This window comes from Schistocerca gregaria, chromosome 10, assembly GCF_023897955.1.
Source record: "Schistocerca gregaria isolate iqSchGreg1 chromosome 10, iqSchGreg1.2, whole genome shotgun sequence".
NCBI lineage: Eukaryota > Metazoa > Arthropoda > Insecta > Orthoptera > Acrididae > Schistocerca > Schistocerca gregaria.
Genome location: NC_064929.1, coordinates 129813305 through 129839744, shown reverse-complemented (window position 1 = coordinate 129839744; position 26440 = coordinate 129813305). Strand labels below are relative to the sequence as shown.

The window sequence follows — 26440 nt, the reverse complement described above, 5'->3', positions numbered from 1 at the left end:
AGACTTTTTGCATGTAATGGCAGTACCTGGAGTAAAATATTTTCTGATAAAAACTGCACAAATATTCATTTAGATTCTGATGAGATATCAGAAACACTGACAACTTGAATCACATTTTTGAAAATGTAAAAGTGTACACTTCACAAAACGGAATAGTGTAGTATCCTGTGACTACAACAGCAGTGAGTCACATCTGGAGGTACTCTCATTCAAATACCAGGATGAAACAGTTTGTGGCAATATGTAATGGAATGATCACACAGGCTTCGTCATAGGTGAAGCAGGTGGCACAGTTCTATTAATGAGTTGGATACTGGGAAAATGCAGTAAGCCTACAAAACAAATTGGATACAAAATACTCACATGATATTAGTCAGGCTTCTAGGATCTGTACTGAATAGTGCAATTGGGACATACTAAACTTAATAGAAGAAGGGCAGTTTGTCTGACATATGACAAAGTGTAATGCAAATGCTCATAAACCTGAATTGGTAGCCAGTTGAACACGTTCAGAAAACACAAGGTGTACAACTTTGCTTTCACTAACATTTGAGGCTTTAATGAAACAGATTGGTTACAAATGTATCATTCAAAGTATTTTCCTGTGCTGGCCACTACTTTCTCCCATCTTTCGGACAGTGTACCAATCCTGCATCGAAAAAATTGTTCATCTTTTGAAGCAATCCACGAATCAATCCAATTTGTGACTGCTTCATGAGATCGTAAGTGTTGGTCAAGCAGGCCATGATCCATTGATGTAAGCAGGTGATAGTCAGAGGAAGCAATGTCTGGAGAATATGGCAGGTGGGATAGGACTTACTGTTTTAACATTTACAAGTACATTTTTACGTCTTTTGCAGTGTGGGGTCGAGCGTTGTCGTGCTGCAAAATCACTTTATCGTGCTTCTCACTGTATTGCGGCCATTTGTCTTTCAGTCTTCTGCTCAAACACATTAATTGCATTCGATAATGAGCACCTGTGATTGTTTCACTTGGTTTTAACACTTCATAGTACACGACACCGAACTGGTCTTGCCAAATGCAGAGCATGATCTTGGAGCCGTGAATATTCAATTTGGCCATTGACGTGGAAGCATGGATGGGATATCCCCATGATTTTTTGCGTTTAGGGTTATCGTAATGAACCCATTTTTTGTCCCCGGTCACAATGCAATGCAGAAATCCCTTCAGTTTTTGCCTCTGAAGCAAATGTTCACAAACGCAAATGCCGTTCAATGTCTCTTGGTTGCAGCTCACACTGGACCAAAGTTCCTTCTTTCTGAATCGTGCCCATAGCTTTGAGACTTTTTGAAATGGCGTACTGTGTCACTCCCACTAATCGTGCCAATTCTTCTTGAGTTTGACGTGAGTTTTCACTCAGCAATGTATCCAATGCTGCATCGTCAAAAACATTCTCTTCCACCATTATGCCAGTCTGTGACATTAAAATCACCATTCTTGAAGTGTCAAAACCACTAATGACACGTTCTTTCACAAACATCATCCTTACCATACATTTTTGAGAGCATTCGATGAGACTCAGCCACTGTTTTCTTCCTATTCAAACAAAACAGTAACACCACCTGCAAATGATGAGAATTAGGCTCGTAAATTGAGATTTTCAATCAACAACAACTTTACGAAGCAGACACAAATCAACTAAGTGCCTGACATCTGCGATCCGTTTCTTTGGACCGCTACTTTCCGTTGTCGCCATCTGTCGGCAAACAACGTAAGCAAAGTTGTACACCTTGTAAGTGTACTAGATTTTTTTTTTAATAACAGAAAGTGGAGGATATTGTTGTTGCACTTGCTGACTATTTTCTATTTTTCCACATGATTGCCATCCCATTCAATGCATATGGTGGGCTGTGACACAAGGTTCTTTACACCCTTCTTGAAGAGCACTCCTGCTATCTCATTCCCCCACTTCAGAACCTCTTTCTGTACCTGCTTGTCAGTTGAAAAATTAATTCCACATGTGTGTGCCTTCAAGGAGGTAAAAAGATGGTAAGTTGAGGATGCCAAGTCAGGGGAGTAGGGAGATGTTCAGAACATCGCGACCAAATGAGTCCAAGGGCACCTCCTTATCTAAGGAGGCTGTGTGAGGATGGGTGTTGTCATGCAACAAGCACACTTCTTCCCCCATAATTATCCCCCTTCTGCTTTGATTGCTCCTTTTGACTTTTTTTAAGGCTCTCGCAATATTGTTGCACACTGATAGTCTCCCTGAGGCAAATATTAAACCACAGTTGGGCCTTTTCTATTCTAGAACAATGAGGCCATGATTTTTTTGCCTAATATTGTGGTTCTGAATTTTCTGGTAGATTGGGTTAGTGTGATGCCAGTGTAACAACTGTCTTTTTATCTTTTGCACATAATGAACCACCCGCATTTCATCTCCAGTCACAGTAGAGCTCAAAAAATTCTCACCTTCCTGACAGAGTTGCTCGAGAAACTCACAGGTGCTATTGACCCGATTTTTCTTGTGCTATTCTGTCAGCTGTTTTGGGACCCACCTTGCACACAGTTTTTGTGAATTTGTCATACAACAGACTTCTGGAGAGTTCTGGAAACATTGCAGAAATTTCATCCACTATCAATTGGTAGTCTTTACAATCAGTTTCCTCAATTTCTTGCACCAACTCCCCCAGTCAGGATGGATGGTCTTCCCTCCTCTGTTCATGATGAATATTTGTTCTGCCTCCACCGAACTCCCTACACAACTTAAACAAACTCTTTCTGTTTGAAACAACTCCTCGATAAACCATTTTTTTTCGTGAACAAATTTTTGTTGGTGTTATTCCTTCTGTGTGTAGAAAGCGGAGCACAGCACATTGTTCGCACTTGGAAGGATTTCTTACCACCATCTTTCAGGCAACTGGACACTACTACGTAAGTTACGTACTACGGTGTTCCTGCAATGTTCACTCTTGTCAGGGGATCTGCCTCTACCACACTGTGTTGTCAACCTTCAAATCCAGAAAACTACAGCCCATTATGGTCAGAACACAGTTACCTTCTTGCTGTGCCTTGTAGATGCCAACTATCACACAAAATATAGTAGAACTGGCTCGAAGTGAGAAATATAGGAATATACTATGACCCCCTATACAGGGTGAAGAAAATATTCGCACATTCAGACCTCACTACGAGATTCCTCATATACGAGCAATACAAAAGTGTCTCTTGCAAAATTTCATTTGGCACAAATTTCCAGCAGTAGATTGGTAGTCCGGCAACACTGTAATTACATGTACAGTAACTACTACTTTCAGCTTACAGGGGTAGTGCTGTGTAGTTGAGACAGTGGATAGCATTATGGGTTTGCATGTAGGAAGTTGAGGGATCGATTTTGGGTCAAGGCCTATGTGTTTTCATTTGCTAAATATAGTCTGCGTGGTATGGTGTGTGGCGTCTTAATTATCATACAGGGATTACAGTGGGTCTGCTACAAAACATTTGCACTTACGTATTACAAAAGCAGGAATGTAAGTACAGTCATTTTCATTGGTCAGCTTTTAAAGAAGCCTATTGCATATCATGGACACAAATTGTTTCACACCACTCCATCTCTTAAATTCCAATCTTGTTTTCTGTGTACCATTCCCCATTGGTCTCATCGATTAGTACCAACTATTATTATTGCCACGTTCACGTCCACAACATTTTTATAGGGCTTTACACCACCAATAGTGCTAGCAGTGTGCTTTGGAAATAATTTCCAAACTCAATTACCATTTGTCTATATTATCATCATGGAACCACTAATTATGCCTTTCAACACTGAATCTGATAAGCACATGACATTTTAGTAAGTATCCCCATCTGTTACTATTATTATATTCCTTTCTCAGACGTTATGTCTGGTTAAAAATGGAAAGTGACGCAGACCTTGATCAAGCATGACTTCCTTTTAACTGTACGGTATATGTTACATTGCATTTAGGAACTTTTGGGTAATTGAACATGTATAAATAATTACGGATTTCTGTAGTTGTATATATACATTTGGATGTAGCTGTATTGCGTTGATGTACTGGTGGATATTGTGTGGTATGACTCCTGTAGTTGGTAGTATAATTGGTATAATGTGAACTTTCTCCTGATGTCACATGTCCTTGACTTCCTCAGCCAGCTGGATGTATTTTTCAATTTTTTCTCCTGTTTTCTTCTGTATATTTGTTGTATTGGGTAAGGATATTTCGATTAGTTGTGTTAATTTCTTCTTCTTTTTGGTGAGTATGATGTCAGGTTTGTTATGTGATGGTGTTTTATCTGTTATAATGGTTCTGTTCCAGTATAATTTGCATTCATCATTCTCCAGTACATTTTGTGGTGCATACTTGTATGTGGGAACGTGTTGTTTTATAAGTTTATGTTGTAAGGCAAGCTGTTGATGTATTATTTTTTGCTTCATTGTCGTGTCTTCGGGGGTATTTTGTATTTGCTAGTATTGTACATCCACTTGTGATGTGATCTACTGTTTCTACACTCCTGGAAATGGAAAAAAGAACACATTTACACCGGTGTGTCAGACCCACCATACTTGCTCCGGACACTGCGAGAGGGCTGTACAAGCAATGATCACACGCACGGCACAGCGGACACACCAGGAATCGCGGTGTTGGCCGTCAAATGGTGCTAGCTGCGCAGCATTTGTGCACCGCCACCGTCAGTGTCAGCCAGTTTGCCGTGGCATACGTATGTGCAGTTGACGGACTTTGAGCGAGGGCGTATAGTGGGCATGCGGGAGGCCGGGTGGACGTACCGCCGAATTGCTCAACACGTGGGGCGTGAGGTCTCCACAGTACATCGATGTTGTCGCCAGTGGTCGGCGGAAGGTGCACGTGCCCGTCGACCTGGGACCGGACCGCAGCGACGCACGGATGCACGCCAAGACCGTTGGATCCTACGCAGTGCCGTAGGGGACTGCACCGCCACTTCCCAGCAAATTAGGGACACTGTTGCTCCTGGGGTATCGGCGAGGACCATTCGCAACCGTCTCCATGAAGCTGGGCTATGGTCCCGCACACCGTTAGGCCATCTTCCTCTCACGTCCCATCATGCAGCCCGCCTCCAGTGGTGTCGCGACAGGCGTGAATGGAGGGACGAATGGAGACGTGCCGTCTTCAGCGATGAGAGTCGCTTCTGCCTTGGTGCCAATGATGGTCGTATGCGTGTTTGGCGCCGTGCAGGTGAGCCCCACAATCAGGACTGCATACGACCAAGGCACACAGGGCCAACACCCGGCATCATGGTGTGGGGAGCGATCTCCTACACTGGCCGTGCACCTCTGGTGATCGTCGAGGGGACACTGAATAGTGCACGGTACATCCAAACTGTCATCGAACCCATCGTTCTACCATTCGTAGACCGGCAAGGGAACTTGCTGTTCCAACAGGACAATGCACGTCCGCATGTATCCCGTGCCACCCAACGTGCTCTAGAAGGTGTAAGTCAACTACCCTGGCCAGCAAGATCTCCGGATCTGTCCCCCATTGAGCATGTTTGGGACTGGATGAAGCGTCGTCTCATGCGGTCTGCACGTCCAGCACGAACGCTGGTCCAACTGAGGCGCCAGGTGGAAATGGCATGGCAAGCCGTTCCACAGGACTACATCCAGCATCTCTACGATCGTCTCCATGGGAGAATAGCAGTCTGCATTGCTGCGAAAGGTGGATATACACTGTACTAGTGCCGACATTGTGCATGCTCTGTTGCCTGTGGTTCTGTCAGTGTGATCATGTGATGTATCTGACCCCAGGAATGTGTCAATAAAGTTTCCCCTTCCTGGGACAATGAATTCACGGTGTTCTTATTTCAATTTCCAGGAATTAGCGGAGGTTGAGGCCTGGCGGATAATGAGAAGAGAGGATATACTGAAGGGCAAGTTCCCATCTCCGGAGTTCTGACAGGTTGGTGTTAGTGGGAAGTATCCAGATAACCCGGATGGTGTAACACTGTGCCAAGATGTGCTGGCCATGCACCATGGCATGTTTAGCAACAGGGTGATCCTCATTACCAACAAATACAGTCTGCCTGTGTCCATTCATGCGAATGGACAGTTTGTTGCAAGTCATTCCCACATAGAAAGCTTCACAGTGCAGGAAGGTCAGTTGGTAAATCACGTTGGTGCTTTCACACGTGGCTCTGGTGGTGGGAGGGTGCATGAGACAGGTTTTACACCCAGGGCGGTTACAAGGGTAGGAGCCAGAGGGTAGGGAAGGTGGTTTGGGGATTTCATAGGGATGGACCAAGAGGTTACGAAGATAAGGTGGATGGCGGAAAGACACTCTTGGTGGAGTGGGGAGGATTTCATGAAGGATGGATCTCATTTCGGGGCAGGATTTTAGGAAGTCGTATCCCTGCTGGAGAGGCACATTCAGAGTCTGATCCAGTCCCGGGAAGTATCCTGTCACAAGTGGGGCTCTTCTGTGAGAGGTTCTGGGTTTGAGGGGATGAGGAAGTGGCTCTGGTTAGTACCAGGTCGGGAGGATAGTTGCGGGATGCGAAAGCTGTTTTCAGGTTGTTGGTGTAATGGTTCAGGGATTCAGGACTGGAGCAGATTCATTTGCCATGAAGACCTAGGCTGTAGGGAAGGGACCATTTGATGTGGAATGGGTGGCAGCTGTCATAATGGAGGTGCTGTTGCTTGTTGGTGGGGGTTTTGTGGACGGACGAGTGAAGCTGGCCATTGGACAGATGGATGTCAACATCAAGGAAAGTGGCATGGGATTTGGAGTAGGACCAGGTGAATCTGATGGAACCAAGGGAGTTGAGGTTGGAGAGGAAATTCTGGAGTTCTTCACTGTGAGTCCAGATCATGAAGATGTCATCAATAAATCTGTACCAAACTTTGGGTTGGCAGGCCTGGGTAACCAAGAAGGCTTCCTCTAAGTGACCCATGAATAGGTTGGCATATGAGGGGGCCATCCTGGTACCCATGGCTGTTCCCTTTAATTGTTGGTATGTCTAGCCTTCAAAAGTGAAGCAGTTGTGGGTCAGGATGAAGCTGGCTAAGGTAATGAGGGAAGAGGTTTTAGGTAGGGTGGCAGGTGATCGGCGTGAAAGGAAGTGCTCCATTGCAGCGAGGCCCTGGACGTGCGGGATATTTGTGTATAAGGAAGTGGCATCAATGGTTACAAGGATGGTTTCCGGGGGTAACAGATTGGGTAGGGATTCCAGGCGTTCGAGAAAGTGGTTGGTGTCTTTGATGAAGGATGGGAGACTGCATGTAATGGGGTGAAGGTGTTGATCTACGTAGGCAGAGATACGTTCTGTGGGGGCTTGGTAACCAGCTACAATGGGGCAGCCAGGATGTTTGGGTTTGTGAATTTTAGGAAGAAGGTAGAAGGTAGGGGTGCGGGGTGTCGGTGGGGTCAGGAGGTTGATGGAGGCAGGTAAAAGGTTTTGTAGGGGGACTAAGGTTCTGAGGATTCCTTGAAGCTCCGCCTGGACATCAGGAATGGGATTACCTTGGCAAACTTTGTATGTGGTGTCGTCTGAAAGCTGACGCAGTCCCTCAGCCACATACTCCCGACGATCAAGTACCACGGTCGTGGAACCCTTGTCCACCTTAAGAATGACGATGGATCGGTCAGCCTTCAGATCATGGATAGCTTGGCAGTCGTGATGTTGGGAATAGGATTAAGGTTTCTTAAGAAGGATTGAGAGGCAAGGCTGGAAGTCAGAAACTCCTGGAAGATTTGGAGAGGGTGATTTTGAGGAAGAGGAGGTGGGTCCCACTGTGACGGAGGATGGAACTGTTACAGGCGGGGTTCAATTTGGATAGTGTCTTGGGGAGTTGGATCATTAGGAGTAGGATTAGGATCATTTTTCTTCATGGCAAAGTGATATTTCCAGCAGAGAGTACGAGTGCAGGACAGTAAATCTTTGACGTTGGCTGTTTGGTTGAACCTGGGAGTGGGGCTGAAGGTGAGGCCTTTGGATAGGACAGAGGTTTCGGATTGGGAGAGAGGTTTGGAGGTAAGGTTAACTACTGAATTAGGGTGATGTGGTTCCAGATTGTGTTCACTAGAATTTTGAGGTGTTGGGGGGAGTGGAACTGTAAGTGGGAGATTGAGTAGATGGGAGAGACTGGGTTTGTGTGCAATGAGAGGAGGTTGAGGTTTGCTGGAAAGGTCGTGAAGGGCTTTAGCCAGAAATTTGCTATTTTATCTTCTCCAGGGGCTTTCCAATTGTGCGTAGAATTAATTGCTCAGGTGGCTTCATATTGCAAAATTATCACTTCAGGCATTTGTAGTATCATCTTGTATGTGTCTGGTTCTGCTTGTATCCACTGTGCGTGTCTATTATGTTGCTCCAGAAGTGTTCCATGTCTGTTATGTTTGGTGGATTGTCTCTTTTAATGTGTGTGTTATCAATTGTCTGATAAAATTTCTTTTGGTTTGTGCTGAATGTTTGATTTTGTTTCCTTCTATATTCACTTTTACTGTATCTTCTAGGTCGTTTGGCCAGTGCTTGTAATTTATGCTTCTTTTCATCTAATCGCTCTATCACTTCTTGTTGTGAGAGTTTACCTAACCTTTTTCGTTTTTGGTCTGATATTTCATTTCTTATAAATTGTGTTAGCTGTCCGATGTCTCTTCTCAGTTTGTCTATTCTGATCTGTAGCCTGTGTTGCCATGCTGGTTTTGTGGGTTTCTTCTGTGTGTTGGTTTGTTCTGATCTCTGCCTAGTGTGTATATTTAGTGTAGTGAGTGCTCCTATATAAACCAGTAGTTGTAACTCTTCCATAGTTGTATTTTCATTTATTTTGTTGTGTATGATTGTGTTGATAGTTGTTATTGTTGTTTCAACTTGTGGGTTATTTGGTGGTCTATGCAAGAATGGTCTAATGTCTGTATTTGTGTCTTCGTATTCTATATATGTTAGCCGAAATTTTTCTTCTGTATCTAACATGTTTGTCACTTCGTGTTCTATTTGTACTTGTTCTGGTGGCTTTCTTAAGATTTCATTTTCCTCTGATTGTTTAATTGATGCTTGGTGTTCTTTGTTTGTTTGCTCTGGGATGTTTGAGTCAATTACTGTATCTTCCTCTTCTTCTTCTTCTTCTTCTTCTGATTGCACATTATTTTGTTCCAGTATTTGTTGTACATGTTGTTTGATGTTTTCTAATTCTGACTGGGGTATCCTGTTATTTTTGATTATTACACGGATCTGATCAGCTAGTCGTTGTTCTGTTAAAAATTTTAATTCTGGGTATCTGGTAATAAATGTTGTGTATACTTGTGATCTGTATCCAGTTGTGTTGGTTCCTAGGTTTGTTGCTTGGTAATAACAGAACATGAGGTGTCGATTAACTTCATCTGACCATCTCATCCTCTGTCTTTGTTTTTCTTCTAGGGTGGTTGCAGGAAGCATATCCTACAAAACATCTCTATTTGGATTTAAATCATTTTCCAGTTGGCTAGCAGTGTCGTTACCATTGTGGGCGGGCATAGGTTTCAAGCGTCGTTCCCGACCATGACGGCACTTGTCCGAGGCTTCTTTAGTTGTGTCCTGAACCAACTAATCGCACTAAAAGGGGGGTTAGCCCTATTAGTGTTTTTTTTTTTTTTGGTCGCCTTTTACAACTGGCAGTTCATGCCGGAGGCCTATTCTTTTCCCGGGCCTCCAGGGGGGGGGATGATGATGATGATGATGATGATGATGATGATGATGATGATTATTATTATTATTATTATTATTATTATTATTATTATTATTATTATTATTATTATTTTTATTTTTATTATTATTATTAATTATAATTATAATTATAATATCGACACCATCGAGACGAAAATGTGTTTCATCGTGTGGAGCTCCACCTTCAGAATACAGGTTCTATCCTACTGATATCATGTGATGGAGGTCATCCACAGACTTAACGTACTCCAGCTACTGAGAAAGCTATTCCAGAGGTCATCCTCCAAGAACTCCAGCAAAGTACACGTAGCGTAGCGAGGCAGCTGCGTGTTTTTTGACGCACGGTCATTGACGTGCTGCGCGAGCACGGGCTGCACCCTACCATTGTCCTTTAATGCAACACCTGCATCCTACAGATCGCCATCTGCAGATGAAATTCTGTGATTGGTTCCAACAATAACAACAACGGAACGGCAATGACAGCATCATAAGCAGCGAGCACTTGTGGGATGTCATCAGTATGCACAGTGCACACCGTCAGTGTTATCTTAACCTGCACATCAATCACGACTGTGGATACCGAGTTCTCTTTGGCATCAGTGTCTGGTGGGTTGGAATATTGGGAGGCAGGAGTTTAGATCCCTACGTGATGCCCGACCAGTTGACTGCATGAAGCATTCATTCACTTCTCTCAAACTATTTGCCTGATACATTGAAAGATGTTCCACTTAATGTTTGGCAGAGCCTATGGTTCCAAAATGGTGGTGCACCTTCACACTTTAGAATTAATGTGTGGCAGTATTTAGAATGACCATTTGTCGGAAAATGATTTGAACAGGGAGATTCAGTCGAATGGCCTGTGCGTTCATCTGACTTAAATCCCCTGGATTCCTTCTTGTGGCGACACTTGAAAGAGCATGTGTGTTCTACTCCTCTGACACATGAGGAAGAACTGATAGCACATTTTCGTGCTGCTCTTGTATCTGTGGATGCAGCCATGTTGCGAAGAGTCCAGAGCTGTGTGATCCGGCAGGTTGCACATTGTTCAGATGTGCAGAGTTACCCCTTTGAGCATCTGCTCTGAGAACGAAGTAAACATCATGTGGTCATTAATAAGGAAATTATTCTTGTCATTGGTTGCTGATGGATGTAATGAGTGTGGTATAAATGGCTACTAGATGTTACGGTGACGACGAACGAGCCGTCACCAATGTTGACCGGTGGCCGGTGCTAAATAGAAACGTTTAAATCACAGCAGGTTTGTCAGTAATGCCAATAAGGTGCTGGCTGCATGGTCTGGATCTTCAGTGACTAAAATAATAATAATAATAATAAGTTGTTTTTAAGAAATAATATATATTGTACTTAACTGGTTGTACAGGATTCTTCTTGTCTGCATACGTATAATTATAAACAGACAGCTATTGAGGCCACACATTACTAAGCACCTTGTTAGAGGTTGCTTCCTATCAGCTGAAGGCTATGCTACTTTTTTTACTGAACGTCACGAGCAAGAGTGGAGAAGAGCTCGCTAATAACTTAATACAAGCCGCGGAGTGGCACTGATTGCATCTCACGGGTCCAGCGGTACTAATACAGATCGTGGTTGTTAACTGCAACCCCTAACAAGTATGGTATTGAATGTTGATACCACAGATGTCAAGTTATTTAACTGTGCAGTCACCTTTAGAATCTCATAATTGATATTGCTTTTGTAGTTATTCTGTCGTATGACAGGCCATTCGCCTCAACTGTCTGTTTCTGTCTTGTCTGAACACTGTATCATGTAAATGTTGGATTCATGTGACGTAAGAACTTGTGTGTACTACAGTATTATATGGCAGAATGAAATCGGCAAATAAAAACGAATATGCCTTGACCCAGAATCAAACCCTTGACCTCCTGCGTCCTAACACAAAACCCTATCTACTGCACCAACTGCACAGCACTACTCCTACACGCAGACAGAAGTATTTACCATACTTGTAATTACAGTGTTGGGAGACTGCCAATCTTCTGCATCCATTTAGTGCCAGAAAAGTGCGCAAGAAAATTTTTTGAGACACACATTTTTGTATTGCTGTTATGTGAAGAATTGTGGTGCGAAGTCAGAGTGCACAAATTTTTCTTCACCCTCGACGTTATTTTCATAGACTTGGGGAGACAAAATTAGCTGCTTACTGTGTGCCTAGAGTTATGTAAGAGTTATTCTTCCTTTGCACTGTATGGGAGCAGAATGGGAAGAAGCCCTAATAAGTGGTAACATGAAAACATCCTATGCCATAAACTTAAGTTGTTTGCCGAGTATAGATATGGCAGGTACAGTGTTGTGGTCAGTGATACATGTGTCCATTCTGATCCCCAGCACTGTCTCACTACTGGCAGTGACATGATCGAAGCATTCATTAGTGTTTAGCATTTTTACACTTATTAAAAATGCCCCAGTTAACTGACAGTCCTACCACATGTGTGAATTGCGCAGTGATTCATTTCCTGTGTGCAAAATACATCAACACTCATGAAATTCATCAGCAAATTAGTGGTGTTCATGCAGATGATCATGATAGAAAGTAAGAAAAGTGTTCGAGCAGGGATTATCGAACTGTGCAGTATAGCTCCTAGGGAACTGCAGTCTTTCAGTAGGGACGTAAGTGTGGTGCCATAAAAATAATAATTTGTTTTCTGAGTAAAGGAAAAAGATGTGTGCTAGTGGTGACATCTAGCGGGACAAAATTTAGTTTTGTTTTGTCAACAGTTGGGTAGGTGGCAGTCAAATCATTCTATTGACTCATTCGGTTTTATACAGAAATAATCACCTTGGTTAGTTTTGTTGAATGCAGTTAGTTTGTAATTATTCTTTATCTTCTGTGATATCTGTTCCTCTATTAGCTTGGACAGGTTTTTAAATGTAATTACATGCTATTTCAAAGGTGTCCTGCAGTTGTCAGGATATGAATAGAGGAAAATGCAGGATGTACGATGACAGTTACTTGAAATTTGGTGCAGAAGTATGATGAGAATTACTCAAGCTTTGATTCTAGGTGTACCTTCAGAAGTAAAGCAGGACTATAGCATCATTTACTTGAAAGTCCTAGCAACTGAAAGCATGTTCAGCAATAAAATGAAACAATGTTTGGAATTAAATCATGGTAGCTTGGTATTAAACATAACGAAAACTGTTTTCCCATGTTATAATTGATGTGAGGGGGGGGGGGGGGGGGGGCAGAAGGAACAACTTTCTCTAAATAGGCTACGATTCCTACAAAGCCTCTTCTTTTATCTTACAAAGTTGACTACTTTGTAGCAAATAAACATCTCTCCATAGTGGAGGACCTTATTTTACCAGCTGTTCTGGATGTGGTGGTTATTACAACAGCTGCGAAGTAACTGGAAAGTCTGCCTTTATCAGACAATGCTGTTAGTTGTCAAATACCCCGATATGGCTGATGACATTAATAATCAGTTGGTTGAAAAACTGAAAGATAAAGATGATTTTTCTATTCAGTTGGATGGAGCTACAGATAACCACAGTGAAGCAGTTCTGATTTTTTATGTTTAGTTTATGCATGACAATATCTATCATGAAGATCTTCCATTCTTCAGGAAAATAGATCTTGGAACATATCTTTCAGAAATTCGGTGCTCTTTTATGGGCAAAAAGACAACGTTAATTTTGAAAATTGAAGGGAGTGACGGGAGAAAGTGCTAACTCACAAGAGCATATTTTGCGTTACTGCACGTTTAAGTTCAAGGACAAGAAGATAAATGAAATACAGCAAAACAATTTATATAATAATATTATAGATAGATTGCTACTGACCATATATTGGAGATCCTGTGTTGCAGACAGGCACAACAGAAGTACTGTCAAACAAAAAGGTCTTCATTGGAATAATCTCTCTCTCTCTCTCTCTCTCTCTCTCTCTCTCTCTCTCTCTCTCTCTCTCTCTCTCTCTCTCTCTCACACACACTCACACTCACACTCACACTCACACTCACACTCACACTCACACTCACACTCTCACTCTCACTCACTCACAAATGCAACTCAGCAGCCAGAGACTATGACAGTGAAGGCCTTTTTTAGTCAAAAGCTTACTTGTTTGACAGTCTTTTTCTTGTCTTTGCTTTATGGTAAGTAGCAGTCTATCCTTTTCATAATATTATGGTTATTCTATCCTTTTCATTATATTATGATTATTCTATGCTGGATTTTCCATTGTTTGAAAGCAATTTATATAGTAGATAGCACTTTCTAGGGCTACATATGCAGCTACTGGTTACCAGCTTGTGGTGCATTTGAATACACAACATATGAGGGCTATTCAGAATGTAAGATACGATAGGTCACTAAATGGAAACAGGAAATATCTGATAAAGCTTTGCACTGATGTGTTGGACAGTGTCTCCAGTACACCTGTCAATCGCATCATGTTGGTCTTTTCAGATCTGAGCAATTAAAGCTGCCTAGAATCATAGTGTCAATTATCAAGTATGCGTCCTGTTGCAAGGTGTCACGTGATTTCATGCAAACCCCACATAACATACCCATCGCACATTTCCTTCACGACAGTTCTTGGCTGCACTTTGCAGTGGCAATGAAGATGCCCCTGTAGTTTTTTCGATGGGAAGTGTTTGATCACCCACCGTACAGCCCACACTTGGCTCTCTCTGATGTTCATCTCTACTCAGATGAACTGCTGGCTACGAAGACAGCATTGTGGCACAAATGACGAACTGTAGATGATCGTAGAGAATTGGCGGAAAGCGCAGTTGGCTGCCGTCTGTACAGAACTTCCATCAGCGGTTACCACTGAAGAAAAAGATCAGTTTACTGATATTTCTTCAGAGTTAACACAGAAATCAAAGTTGGTTTCCTCATCACTAATTCAGTTTTGGAGTTTGTTGAAGCAGGAGTATCTGCAAGTAGGTAACAAGGCCCTACCAGTTTTTATATCTTTTGCGATATTATAGGTGTGGTAGGCTTCTCAGCATTGGCAGTCATCAGCATGAAAAATATGTCACAAATGAATGTTAAGAAAGATGCAAGTCTCAGTTTTCAATCTTGTGCCGATATCAGAAGAATTGGCGACGAAGCAAGCGTACTCTTCCCATTAATTTTCTTTAAGAACGAGATGTAATAACATAAGAGGATGATTAAAATGTATTATGTCAATAATTAATGAAGTAATAACTACTGTTATTGGTTTTTCAAAACTTAAGCTTGTTTACCCCACATTTCTAGCCATATGTCATGTGCGACAAGAATCACTGGTGTTTATGTTCAGGTCAACGGATCCGTCAACTCAAAAAGTTTGAAAGCCACTGAGTTACAGCATTTAAAGGTGAATATACTAGAGAGTGGCACACACAAAAATGGCCCCTGCACTGAAAGGAATGAAGAAAATCAACCTACATCATCACTTTCTTACATTTTTATTGTACAGTTTCATTATTAACTATGTAATTAACAGTTTAAGTAACAGATTTACTTTCATTAGTTTAATAAGCATATTTTAGAAAGGAATTTAAAGTCTGTGTTCAAAATGTTCTTCACCAACATACAAGCAAAGTTGTGCACGTTGAAGCATATTAAGGAAAACACTTTTCAGTATTCTTTGAGGAATGTTCGAACTTTCTTCTCATATGTTGTTTTTTAATGTGTCAAGTGTTCTGGGATTGTTGTGGTAGACTCTATCCTTTAGAAATCCCCAGAGGTAAAAGTCACATGGTGACAAGTCAGGAGAGTGGGGTGGCCTCATGCCCTTACTAATGGTCCTCTCTCATCTGTAAAATCAATAGGTGTATGAGCTAAGGACAAATCCGAGGTATGAGGAGTTGCCCCATCTCACTGTAAATATGCACAACATTTTTTGTTTGGAGTTAACAGAGCCAAAAATTCATTGTGGAGTTGCAAGTAAACATGTGTTGACAGTTTCGTTGAAGAACAATGGCCCGATAATTTTGTTACCAGAAACACCATACACCAATTTTTAAATCATGTAACAGCTTTTGCTGTATGCGATGGGTATTCTCTGTAGCCCAATGTCTTGTGTTTTGTGAATTAACATAACCCGACAGATGAAACCGAGCTTCATCTGTCGGAAAAAGGAGGAAGGGATCAAGGTGTGACCCAGCGACATTTTCCAGCAACCAATTACACTAATGAGTACGCTTATCCTTGTCCGCTTCTTTTATTTGCTGAACAACACTCATACGGTAAGGTTTCATTTGTAAGCCATGAAGGATGTGTTGACACGACCTGCGAGATATTCCACATTGCTTGATAATCATTGTGTTGACTTACAGGGACTTCTTTCAATGTGTCCATCACATTTGCCATAACTTCAGGTGTACATACAGTTGGTGCCTTATTTCTCTTTAAATTAACAACACTACATCTCGAACGCCACTTTCTCACTAGATCCTGAATCTTTGATTTTGCAGGAACATTACTTTCAGGAAACTTTTCATGAAAAGTGTCACTACCAACTTTAATGGATTCAGACCGCACATATTCTTCAACAATGAACACACGTTCTTCAATGGAGTAAGTAAATGATTTATAATGACTACTTCCCGTATGCACTACTCACATGCTACTGCTGCTGGAAGGTGGCAAAGAAACTGACAAGCTAGTAATGCTTCTCACTCACGTTCGTAGTCTGGTTCGGGCCGGTTTTATGTGTGCCACTCTGTGCAATGAGATCATAAAAGTCACGGGGTAGCAATAAGCACTTACTCAGACGGCATTAATATTATGGACACAAGGTATAAAAAGACACTGTATTGTTGGTGCTGTCATTTGTATGCAGGTGACAAATATGAAAAGATCTCCAGTGTGATTATGGCCACAGGACAGGACTTAAGTCTTTGAATGTGGAATGGTAGTGGGAGCTAGACACACGGGACATTCCGTCTCAGAAATCATTAGGGAATTCAATATTCTAAGATCCTCAGTGTCAAGAGTGTGCTGAGAATACAAAATTTCAGGCACTGCCTCTCACCAAGGGCAACGCAGGCCGTCAGCCTTCACTTATTGACCAAGAGCCAGTGGTGTTTGTGTAGAGTTGCAGCCATAGCAGACAAGCAGCACTGTGTAAAATAACTGCAGAAATCAATATGGGATGTACGAGAAACGTGTCTGTTAGGACAACGTGGCAAAATTTGGTGTTATTGGGCTATGGCAGAAGAGGACCGTGAGTGCCTTTACTAACAACACGACATTGCCTACAGTGCCCCACGTGGTCTTGTGACCTGTCAGTTGGACCCTATATGACTGGAAAACCATGGCCCGGTCAGATGAGTCCCGATTTGAGTTGGTAAGAGCTGACGGTAGGGTTGGAGTGTGTCGCAGACCATGTGAAGCTGTGGACCCGAGTTGTGAGTGAGGTATTGTGCAAGCTGGTGGTGGCTCCTTAATAGTGGGTCGTGTGTATGTGGAATGGACTTGGTCCTCTGGTTCAACTGAAACATTCACTGAGTGCAAATGGTCACGTTTGATTACTTGAAGACTATTTGCAAGCATTCATGGACTTCATGTTCTCAAACACGTGACCAGGCAACAATTATTCATGATTGGTTTGACGTGACATTTTGGACGATATGAGCAAATAATTTAGTCATCCAGATTGCCCGACATGTATCCCATAAAATGGGACATATCGAGGGGTCTGTTTGTGGACAAATTCTTGTACCAGCAAAACTTTTGCAGTTATGGGCAGCTGTAGAGGCAACAGGGCACAATATTTCTGCGGTGGACTTCCGGGGACTTGTTCATTCTGTGCTAGGTTGTGTTGCTGCTCTACATCGGGCAAAAGGGGTTCTGATATGATATTAGGAGGTATCCTGTGACTTCTGTAACCTCAGTGTAATGTTTGTGAGGAAGTGCAGTGCTGACCATATGGGGGATAGATTGAGTAACTAATGAAGTAGTATCTTAAAAACAAAGATTCCAAGACTTACCAAGCGGGAAAGCGCCGGTAGATAGGCACAATGAATAAAAAAAACACACAAACTCACACACAGAATTTGAGCTTTCGCAACCGGCGGCTGCTTCGTCAGGAAAGAGGGAAGGAAAAGGAAAGATGAAAGTGTTTTTTTATTCATTGTGCCTATCTACCGGCGCTTTCCCGCTTGGTAAGTCTTGGAATCTTTGTTTTTAAAATATTTTTCCCATGTGGAAGTTTCTTTCTATTTTATTTACATCATCATTATAATGAAGTAGTATGGTACCTAACTGGAGAAAAAAGTGCTTTGTGGTACAACTTCACTAAAATAAGGGATAGGTTGCTAGGACAAATCCTGTGATGTCGAGAAGTAACAAATTTTGTAATGGAATGATGTATGGGGAGCAAAGATTGTAGGTTCCAGTAAATGTAAATTTAGATGTAGTCGCCGAAGTTATGCAGAAGCGAAGGGATAGACCAGGATAGAGAGTAGCATGAAGCAGTCTTGAGACTTAAAGAGCACAGAAAATAGGAGAGAAACAAGCAGGTGCAGCTGTGATCCACGATGAGGGCTCAAACTTTAATGGTGACAACCTTTTATTCACAACACCTCAAATCAAGCAATGGAAAATCCCAAAATGAAATGTAACAGTATTATGGAAAGGGAAGTTGCTACTCACCATACAGCAGGTAGGCACAACAAAAAGACTGTTACAAATAAAGCTTTTGGCCAGTGAGGCTTTCATCAACAATAGCCCACGCCCACGCCCACGCCCACGCCCACGCCCACGCCCACGCCCACGCCCACGCCCACGCCCACGCCCACGCCCACGCACACGCACACGCACACGCACACGCACACGCGCGACACTTCAGTCTCAGACAACTGAAACCACACTCAGTGTGCCTGAGATTGCAGTTTTGTGTGTGTGTGTGTGTGTGTGTGTGTGTGTGTGTGTGTGTGTGTGTGTGTGTGTGTGTGTGTGTGTGTGTGTGCGCGCGCGCGCGTGCGTGTGTGAGAGAGAGAGAGAGAGATATTGTGGACAAAAACCTTACCGGCTTAAAGCTATATCTGTTAAATCTTTTTGTTGTGCCTATCTGCGGCTCAGTATCTTCCTATGTGATGAGTTGCAACTTTCCTTTTCATAATATTGTTTTATTTACAACTGATCCAAAGTTTCAAAATTTCACCACCTTCACAGTAGTAACCACCATTATGTACAAACCATTGCCAGTAATGTGAAAGTGATTATACCATTTGACATCATAAAGGATGGTGCTGTGAGAACTGTGCTGGTTATGATGCTGTAGGATGTTAGTTCTGTAGTCAGTGCTGAAAAATTTCATGTGCAAACTCTTGCTCAACTGAGTGCACACTCTTGTGTGTCCGTGCTGGTGGGAGTACACAGTTAATGCATCTGTACTCTTGTTCTTAATGTGTGTGTTTTAAGAGTAAAAATGGATTTGCTTTTGCAATGATTAATATGTAGGTGCTCAAATGACAAATTGGTATAAAAATATCTATGTTTGTAATCAATGAAATGCTCACACTTTTTCTTAAATTTCAGGCTCTTACCTAGCACTCACTTACATATCTTTCTTTTTTTTAATTGCAGACCCGGATGTCTAACACAGCTTCGACGGCTGCAACTGCAGTATGCCTTTAATCTGCGGAATGAGACAGTGGTTACCATTTCACAGGGCTGTCCTAATCTGCGTGAGCTGAGGTTAAAGGATTCGAGGGAGATTACCGATTTAGCACTGAGGGAAATCCACCGTCTGAAATATTTGGAAATGTGAGTAATTTTCCTTTGTTCATTCTTTTGCACTTTGTGTTCTATAAATCCCATTGGTGAAACGTATCCTTCAGGAGCATGGAAGGAGTCGAGTTATACAGCAGCAGATGGAGGCAGTCTTCACAGGTTCCTTCTGTAGAGTATACTAACAGCAGTCTGCTCGCAGGTTCCTTCTGTAGAGTATACTAACAGCAGTCTGCTCGCATTGATGATTGTGGGAATTTGTTCTACGTTACATTATACATTGTGAGGCAGCTAACCCAGGCCACTACAAAAATATCCAGAATGTGGTTTTTGCCAGTCATAGCAGACAATATGGTGAATTTCCTGATGATGACAAGCAATCTTTATCATTTATAGCCACCAGATTATGGCATTGCCTTTGTTATTTTTCAAACTTTTTTCTGCAGCATTTGAAGATGCTTCTCAGAGAACTTCGAAAACACGATGTGTATGTGCTATCATCAAACAGTATTGTGGGATTTGGATAGAGGGTCTAAGAGTTTACCTGCTGACAAGACTGATGTGACATGCCAGAGAAGCTGAATATTGGACAGAAGTTTTGTGTTCATGGAGAAACAATATTCACAGAAAAAACACTAGTTTGTCAACTCAGTTCTTTTGTTTCTCTTGACAGTTCACTGCTAAATTTTGCCACTAGGAGATTAATCAATAGTTCTTCACGAAAATCGGGAACATTTTTCCTAAAGTCAAGATAACAGTGCTACAAACCACTGTCCTGATGTCAAGAGAGGAGGCTCCACAAACGTCTGCCCTATTATACAAAATGTAAGCAAACACATAACTTGGGTATGGATCTTGTGCAATTGAAGACCATGAGTCTGTGTTCTGCTGTTGTAGAAATCAGATAACTAGCACGTAAAGCTGTTGAGACAATAGAAAAAAATGAATATCATTTATTGCAAATGTTGCCAAACTATTAGAGAAGTTGTGTGGTTCTATGCTGAAGAGTATCCAGATCATACTGAGCACTCGTGATCTGTCTTTGATAACATTATGAAGGGGGAAATAAAAAAGGTGTAGAAACTGGAAGCATGGATAATGAAATAAGCCAAAGAAAAAGAAGAGCAACTAATGAAAGAAATGAAATTAACATTTTAGCAGCAGTAATACACAATGCAAGTGTCTTTAAGAAGCATCTCAGAAGTACGAGAGGGATCAATGGAACAAGTGTTCTGCAAGCACTACACTTCTCTTCACGTTTTGCTGCTTTTGCAGATTGATGGCAATAACTTCCAAAATTGGTTACAGTTATTAGAATTTTACCTACGAAAACTACAAGGTAATGCCTTTGCAAAATTTTGTTTTCTCAAGAAGCAACATTTACACAATGTGGACAAGTCGGATTTTGCAATATGCTCTAATTATCTGTTGAAAATTCACGGTGACTCAAAAAAAGTGGCTAAAAACAACGCTCTTAGTCTGCCGACGTTTGGCGAGTATTTATCAAGGCCCACATCATTGATCCCTCTTTTAGTTATTGGAATCTACATACATTAGAGCATCTTGCATTCCTAACATACACTGCTGCAGCAGTTATTGTAGGTCGTCCCACTGGACATAAAGCTGTTAGTGTGGTACCGAGATGATGGATATGCCTTATGTTCCGCATGTGTAATGACACATCCTGTTAAGAGAACACTTTGAGAGCCTTGGAACGGTTGTTCAAGGAAATGTAAAATTGTCTGCATAATCACCAAACTTAAAATTTCTACATTTTTATCTGTCACAAAAATTAAAACAAAAGTTCTATTAGGAAACACCGACTCCTGAAGGCATGAAATGCTTTATTATACAGGCCCGTGCTGCCATTAACTTCAGATGAAATTCAATGTGCCATATTGTTTCCCCAAAATCACTTTATAGAATGCAACAATGTTAGAGGTCAACATTTTGAACACTAGGTATGATAGCTATGATAACAGAAACACGAAGAGTACCCGTGATACGTGTTTGCTCACATTTGGTATAACATTGCAGACGTTTGTTGAACCTCTTCTCCTGATGGTGGGACAGAGATTTGCAGCACTGTTATCTTGATCCTATTTGATCAAGTCCCTTACACGTAATGCCACTGTAGAGGGCTTACAAGCTTCTTTGAAATGCAAGGATGAGTTACAAAGGACTTTACAACTTTGGAATGATATATAAATTTATTGAGATAACTTAGATTCAGCTGGTGTGTCTTTTTGTAGCATACAACCTAAAGTTTTGCATAAAAGTGTCAAGTGTCATTTGGGTTCAATGTGACTCCCATTCATGATGTGGCAAATATCCCAACCAATAATCAATTTCTTCCCACACTCAGTGCAGCAGATTGGGCATAACTTGTGCAACAGTAGCATAGATTCAGTTTATCAGGTCAATTAAATTGTTTGTTAGGGGAGGAACATTCACACAGTCTGTAATGAAATCCCAGAGAAAGACATCCAGTGCTAAGTCGGGAGAGTGAGGTGACCACATGATAAGGCCCTTCACGGCCAATCCACAGACATGGGAAATGATTACCAAGAAAACTTCAAATTTCCATGAGGACGTGAGGTCGTGCACCATCTTGCTGGTAGTAAACATTCCTATCTCTGTCATTGTCATCAATCTGTGGAATTAAAAAGTTTTCAGGCATATCCAGATACACAATAGCACTGGCAGTTTCCTCCATGAAGAAGAAACGGCTGTACACTTTTAATTTGCTAAGGGCACAAACTGCATTATTGGGGCTGTCACGAATGTGGATTTTCACTGCCCCATATTCTGTAGTTGTGGATGTTCATCGTGCCATTGATATGAAATGTGGACTCATCGCTACAGATTATTGTGTTCAGATATTTCTCGTCATCCTCTATGCAGTGCAATGTTTCTGCACAGAATTCCCCATTAGCAACCTTATCTGCATCACTAATATGCTGTGATATTATGAATCTGTGTGGTTTCAAGTGTGACATCCAAGCAGTACTCGTCAAACTGTCTTTTGTGGAATAACAGTCTCGCAAAACATATGTCACGCTTAATTCTCTGGATTGCAGGCTAAGCTCTCCCTAACCTGTTTGATGTAATTGTTGACACGCGGGAAACCTGGTGGCATCGTGTTGCCTTGAATGACCTGACTCTACAAAGTTTTTAAGGCGAGAGTAAATTGTAAGCCTGCTTGTAGGTTCTTTAGCATATTCTGTGTGAAATTTGTGCTGAACAGCTGTTGTAGTGTTAGTTTCATGAAACCAAAACACAGGGCGAGCACTGTCTGCCCCAGTGAAAGTTGGCATGTTTACTGTGCATTCAGCTGGCGCTCCTGGTGGCAGAATGAGGCACTGATGCACTATGTGAGTCAAACTTGAGATTATTTGCTACAAAATGACATATCTGCCAATTCCATAAGTTATATCAATAAATACCTATATCATTCCAAAGTTGTAATGTCCTTTTTGACTCACCTCGAGGTTTCATTAGAAAGAAACAAAGCCAATGTTGTAATTCAGTGAGCATAAATGAGGAAAATGACTAGCAAACATCAGGAGATTTACTGTATTGTCCACCACTTGCCACAGGTCACCGTACACATTCAGGGCTGACACCTAGCATCAGAGGATATTTGGACTCGTCTGTGAATAAGATGTTTCACTAGTGACAAAGTTGCCAGATGACACAGGAATGGCAGAGTTGAAGGCAAGCTGCAAGATTTTATCGAATCGAGCTGGGTATTCAAACTGGACATCTGGGTCGTACAATCCTTTCTTATAACCTGTTCCTTAGAGCCGGATCAGACACTGCGGCTTCAGCAGTGGCCTTTTTCAGATGGTCTTGCAGTGCTCTAGCAGTAGCCATATAGCACTGCAAGATGAAGGTCTTCACTTCAGGTCGTAATGCATCGGCAACCTCGTCTGACTCGTATTGTATCCTGACCTGTCTCCCTGTACTGTGTCCATGTCCTGTGGATTTCAGATGAATAGACGTTCCCATCTGTAGCAGTACGACCAAAAATGCATCCTTCTTGGAGCAAATAGACTGCGTTTGGAACTTGCACTGCATTAAAGTGTTACATTGTGTGAGATTAGTTGAATCTTGTGTCCACAAATGACAACTGCCCCTGTGCATCTCATTTGGGAGCACTGGGTCACCAATATTCATTTCCTTCTGAGTGGTCACCAGAAACTGTAAAGCACTGAACAGCCAATAGTTGGTGAATGACTTTAGCTACTGCATGCATTGAAAGTGAAGATTACACCCTGTGCAGAAAGGCCACAGGTTCTGCCTGTATCAATACAGATTTAATATATTGGACGTTGGAACACATGTTCCCCTTCCCCTTATTCACTTAGCAGTGTATTAAAAACAATGCGGAGCTGCACGGGAAACGAGGATGCACCTGGGTTCAGGGTTAAGTTTATGTTGACTGTTTGATTTTTCTGTTGCTTCCTACAGTGTCAGTGCTGTCCCTCAAGCCACCAAACGAACACAGGGCAGCTCAGATGGGTGTTGAACTGACCCTGACACATCCGAAGGTGCCTCCCACTGGTTAGTAATGGTTATTTCCACGCTCCTGCCTGCAGCAGTATGTGATGTTGGATAGTTAGTTTTGTAGTTTTTCTGACTTGAAGTAGTATTTTGTTTACATAGATACTGTGTTGGTATTATTTTGTTTAGACATATGTTGTGCTTCTTGTTTCAAATGTTAATGGTTCTGTCACATCCAGATCAGTCATGAAAGAATTTTATACTTTTTTTAGTCATGTTTTAAAGTTGAGATGATTTAGAGTTATTTCATTTTGTAAAACTATTTATGAAATGCAGTCTTTCCCTTGAAACTAATTTAAATGTGTTGAGATGCAGATTGATTTTATCCAGAATGAGATTTCCACTCCGCAGCGGAGTGTGCACTGATATGAAACTTCCTGGCAGATTAAAACTGTGTGCCCAAGCACGACTCACACCGCGTCCTCACAGCTTTACTTCTACCTTGTCTGCTACCTTCCAAACTTTACAGAAGCTCTCCTGTTTGCAGGAGACATGGCTTAGATGGTAGAGCACTTGTCCGCGATAGGCAAAGGTCCCAAGTTCGAGTTTCGGTCCGGCACACAGTTTTAATCTGCCAGGAAGTTTCATATCAGCGCACACTCTGCTGCAGAATGGAAATCTCATTCTGGAAACATCCCCAAGGCTGTGGCTAAGCCATGTCTCTGCAATATCCTTTCTTTTAGGTGTGCTATTTCTGCAAGGTTTGCAGGAGAGCTTCTGTAAAGTTTGGAAGGTAGGAGACGAGGTACTGGCAGAAGTAAAGCTGTGAGGATGGGGGGTGAGTCATGCTTGGGTAGCTCAGTTGGTAGAGCACTTGCCTGCGAAAGGCAAAAGTCCCGAGTTCGAGTCTCGGTCCGGCACACAGTTTTAATGTGCCAGGAAGTTTGATTGATTTTACTTTGAAACACTGAACTGCTGCACCTTACTTAAATGTTCAGTAAAGACTGCACAGGTACGACAGCCAACAAGTGTGAGAGTTACCATACGATAGACTTAACAGCTCATGCATTGAAGTTTCTGACAAGAATAATATGCACAAGAATGGAAAAGAAAACTGAGGATGTGTTAGATGACAGTCAGTTTGACTTTAGAAAGGTAAAGACATCAGACAGACATTTCTGACATTGCAACTGACAATGGAAGCGAGACGTAAGAAAAATCAAGACACAATCGTAGGATTTGTCAGCCTTGAAACAGCATTTGACAATGTAAGCCGATGATATTGCTACCATCAGTGAAAGTGAAGAAGAGTTACAGGATCTGGTGAATAGAGCAGACAGTCTTATGAGTACAGAATCTGGATTGAGAGTAAATCAAAGGAAGGCAAAAGTAATGAGAAATAGCAGAAATGAGAACAGTGAGAAACTTAACATCAGAGTTGGTCATCACGAAGTAGATGAAATAAGAAAAATTCAACTACTTAGGTAGCAAAATAACCAATGTTGAACGGAGAAATTCAACTACTTAGGTAGCAAAATAACCAATGCTGAACGGAGCAAGGACACGCCAAAGCAGACTAGCTTTGGCAAAAAGGGCATTCCTAGCCAAGAGAAATATGTAGGTGCCAAACATAATAGGTCTTAATTTGCGAAAGTAGTTTCTGGAATGCTGCATTGTATGGTAATGAGGCATGGGCTGTGGGAAAACTGGGGCAGAAGAGACTCAAATCATTTGAGATGTGAGGAAAAGAATTTGTGGAAAACACTAACAAGAAGGGGCAGGATGTAGGACATCTGTTAAGACATCAGGGAATAATTTCCACGGTACTAGAGGGATTGGTAGAGGGTGAAAACTGTTGAGGAAGAAAGAGATTAAGATTGACCCAGCAAATAATTGAGAACACAGGTTGCAGGTGCTGCTCTGTGATGAAACTCTTGGCACTGGAGAGGAATTTGGTGAGCTGCATCAAACCAGTCAGAAGAGTGACGACTGAAAAAAGAAGTTACAACACGTTGGTACTTCGTCAACTCTGACGTTGCTCTTGTGTTGAAGTCTGAGGTTCTTGTATTATTTTCAACTTTCTACAAAAGAATAGAAAGTAGTACTTCTTCCAAAAATAGTTTCATTGCATGGGTGTTTCATTCTGGTTTATACATTAAACTCAAACTGTACAAGAACAGTTCTGTGGATTTCTTCTGTTTGATGAATTCTTCTGTTTGATGAATTCTTCTCGGGTTGTCAGCCGAGTGGTGGCGTTGTCTTGTCGCAATGTTTCAGTGAGTTTCGTACCCATAATCTTCAGGCAAAGTGACTTCACCAGATGATGATGGGTACGAAACTCATGAAACGTTGCAACAAGACGACGCCACCACTCGGCTGATAACCTGAGAAGAATTCATCAGTGGAAACGCCGAGAAAGACTGCAATCGCATATATTCTTCTGTTTGTACTTGATGGCACACTTCACTACTGTCAGAACACCGAATTATAGAACAAAAGCAAAGTGCTGCATTTAACACAACTTTGAATAATACTGCACTTGCTGTCCCAGCTGAAGACGTGGGATCCGTC

The 26440-nt window shown here is 41.9% G+C and overlaps 1 protein-coding gene across 1 annotated transcript in view; it reads left to right on the top strand.

Annotated features, from left to right (window-relative positions):
* The window catches only part of LOC126293185 (uncharacterized), a 78228-nt gene that overhangs the window by 37011 nt on the left and 14777 nt on the right, over window positions 1–26440 (top strand). Inside the window, exon 6 of the mRNA XM_049986296.1 lies at window positions 19220–19399. Within this exon, the coding sequence (XP_049842253.1) occupies window positions 19220–19399 (180 nt within the window). The remainder of the gene's footprint in view (window positions 1–19219; window positions 19400–26440) is intronic.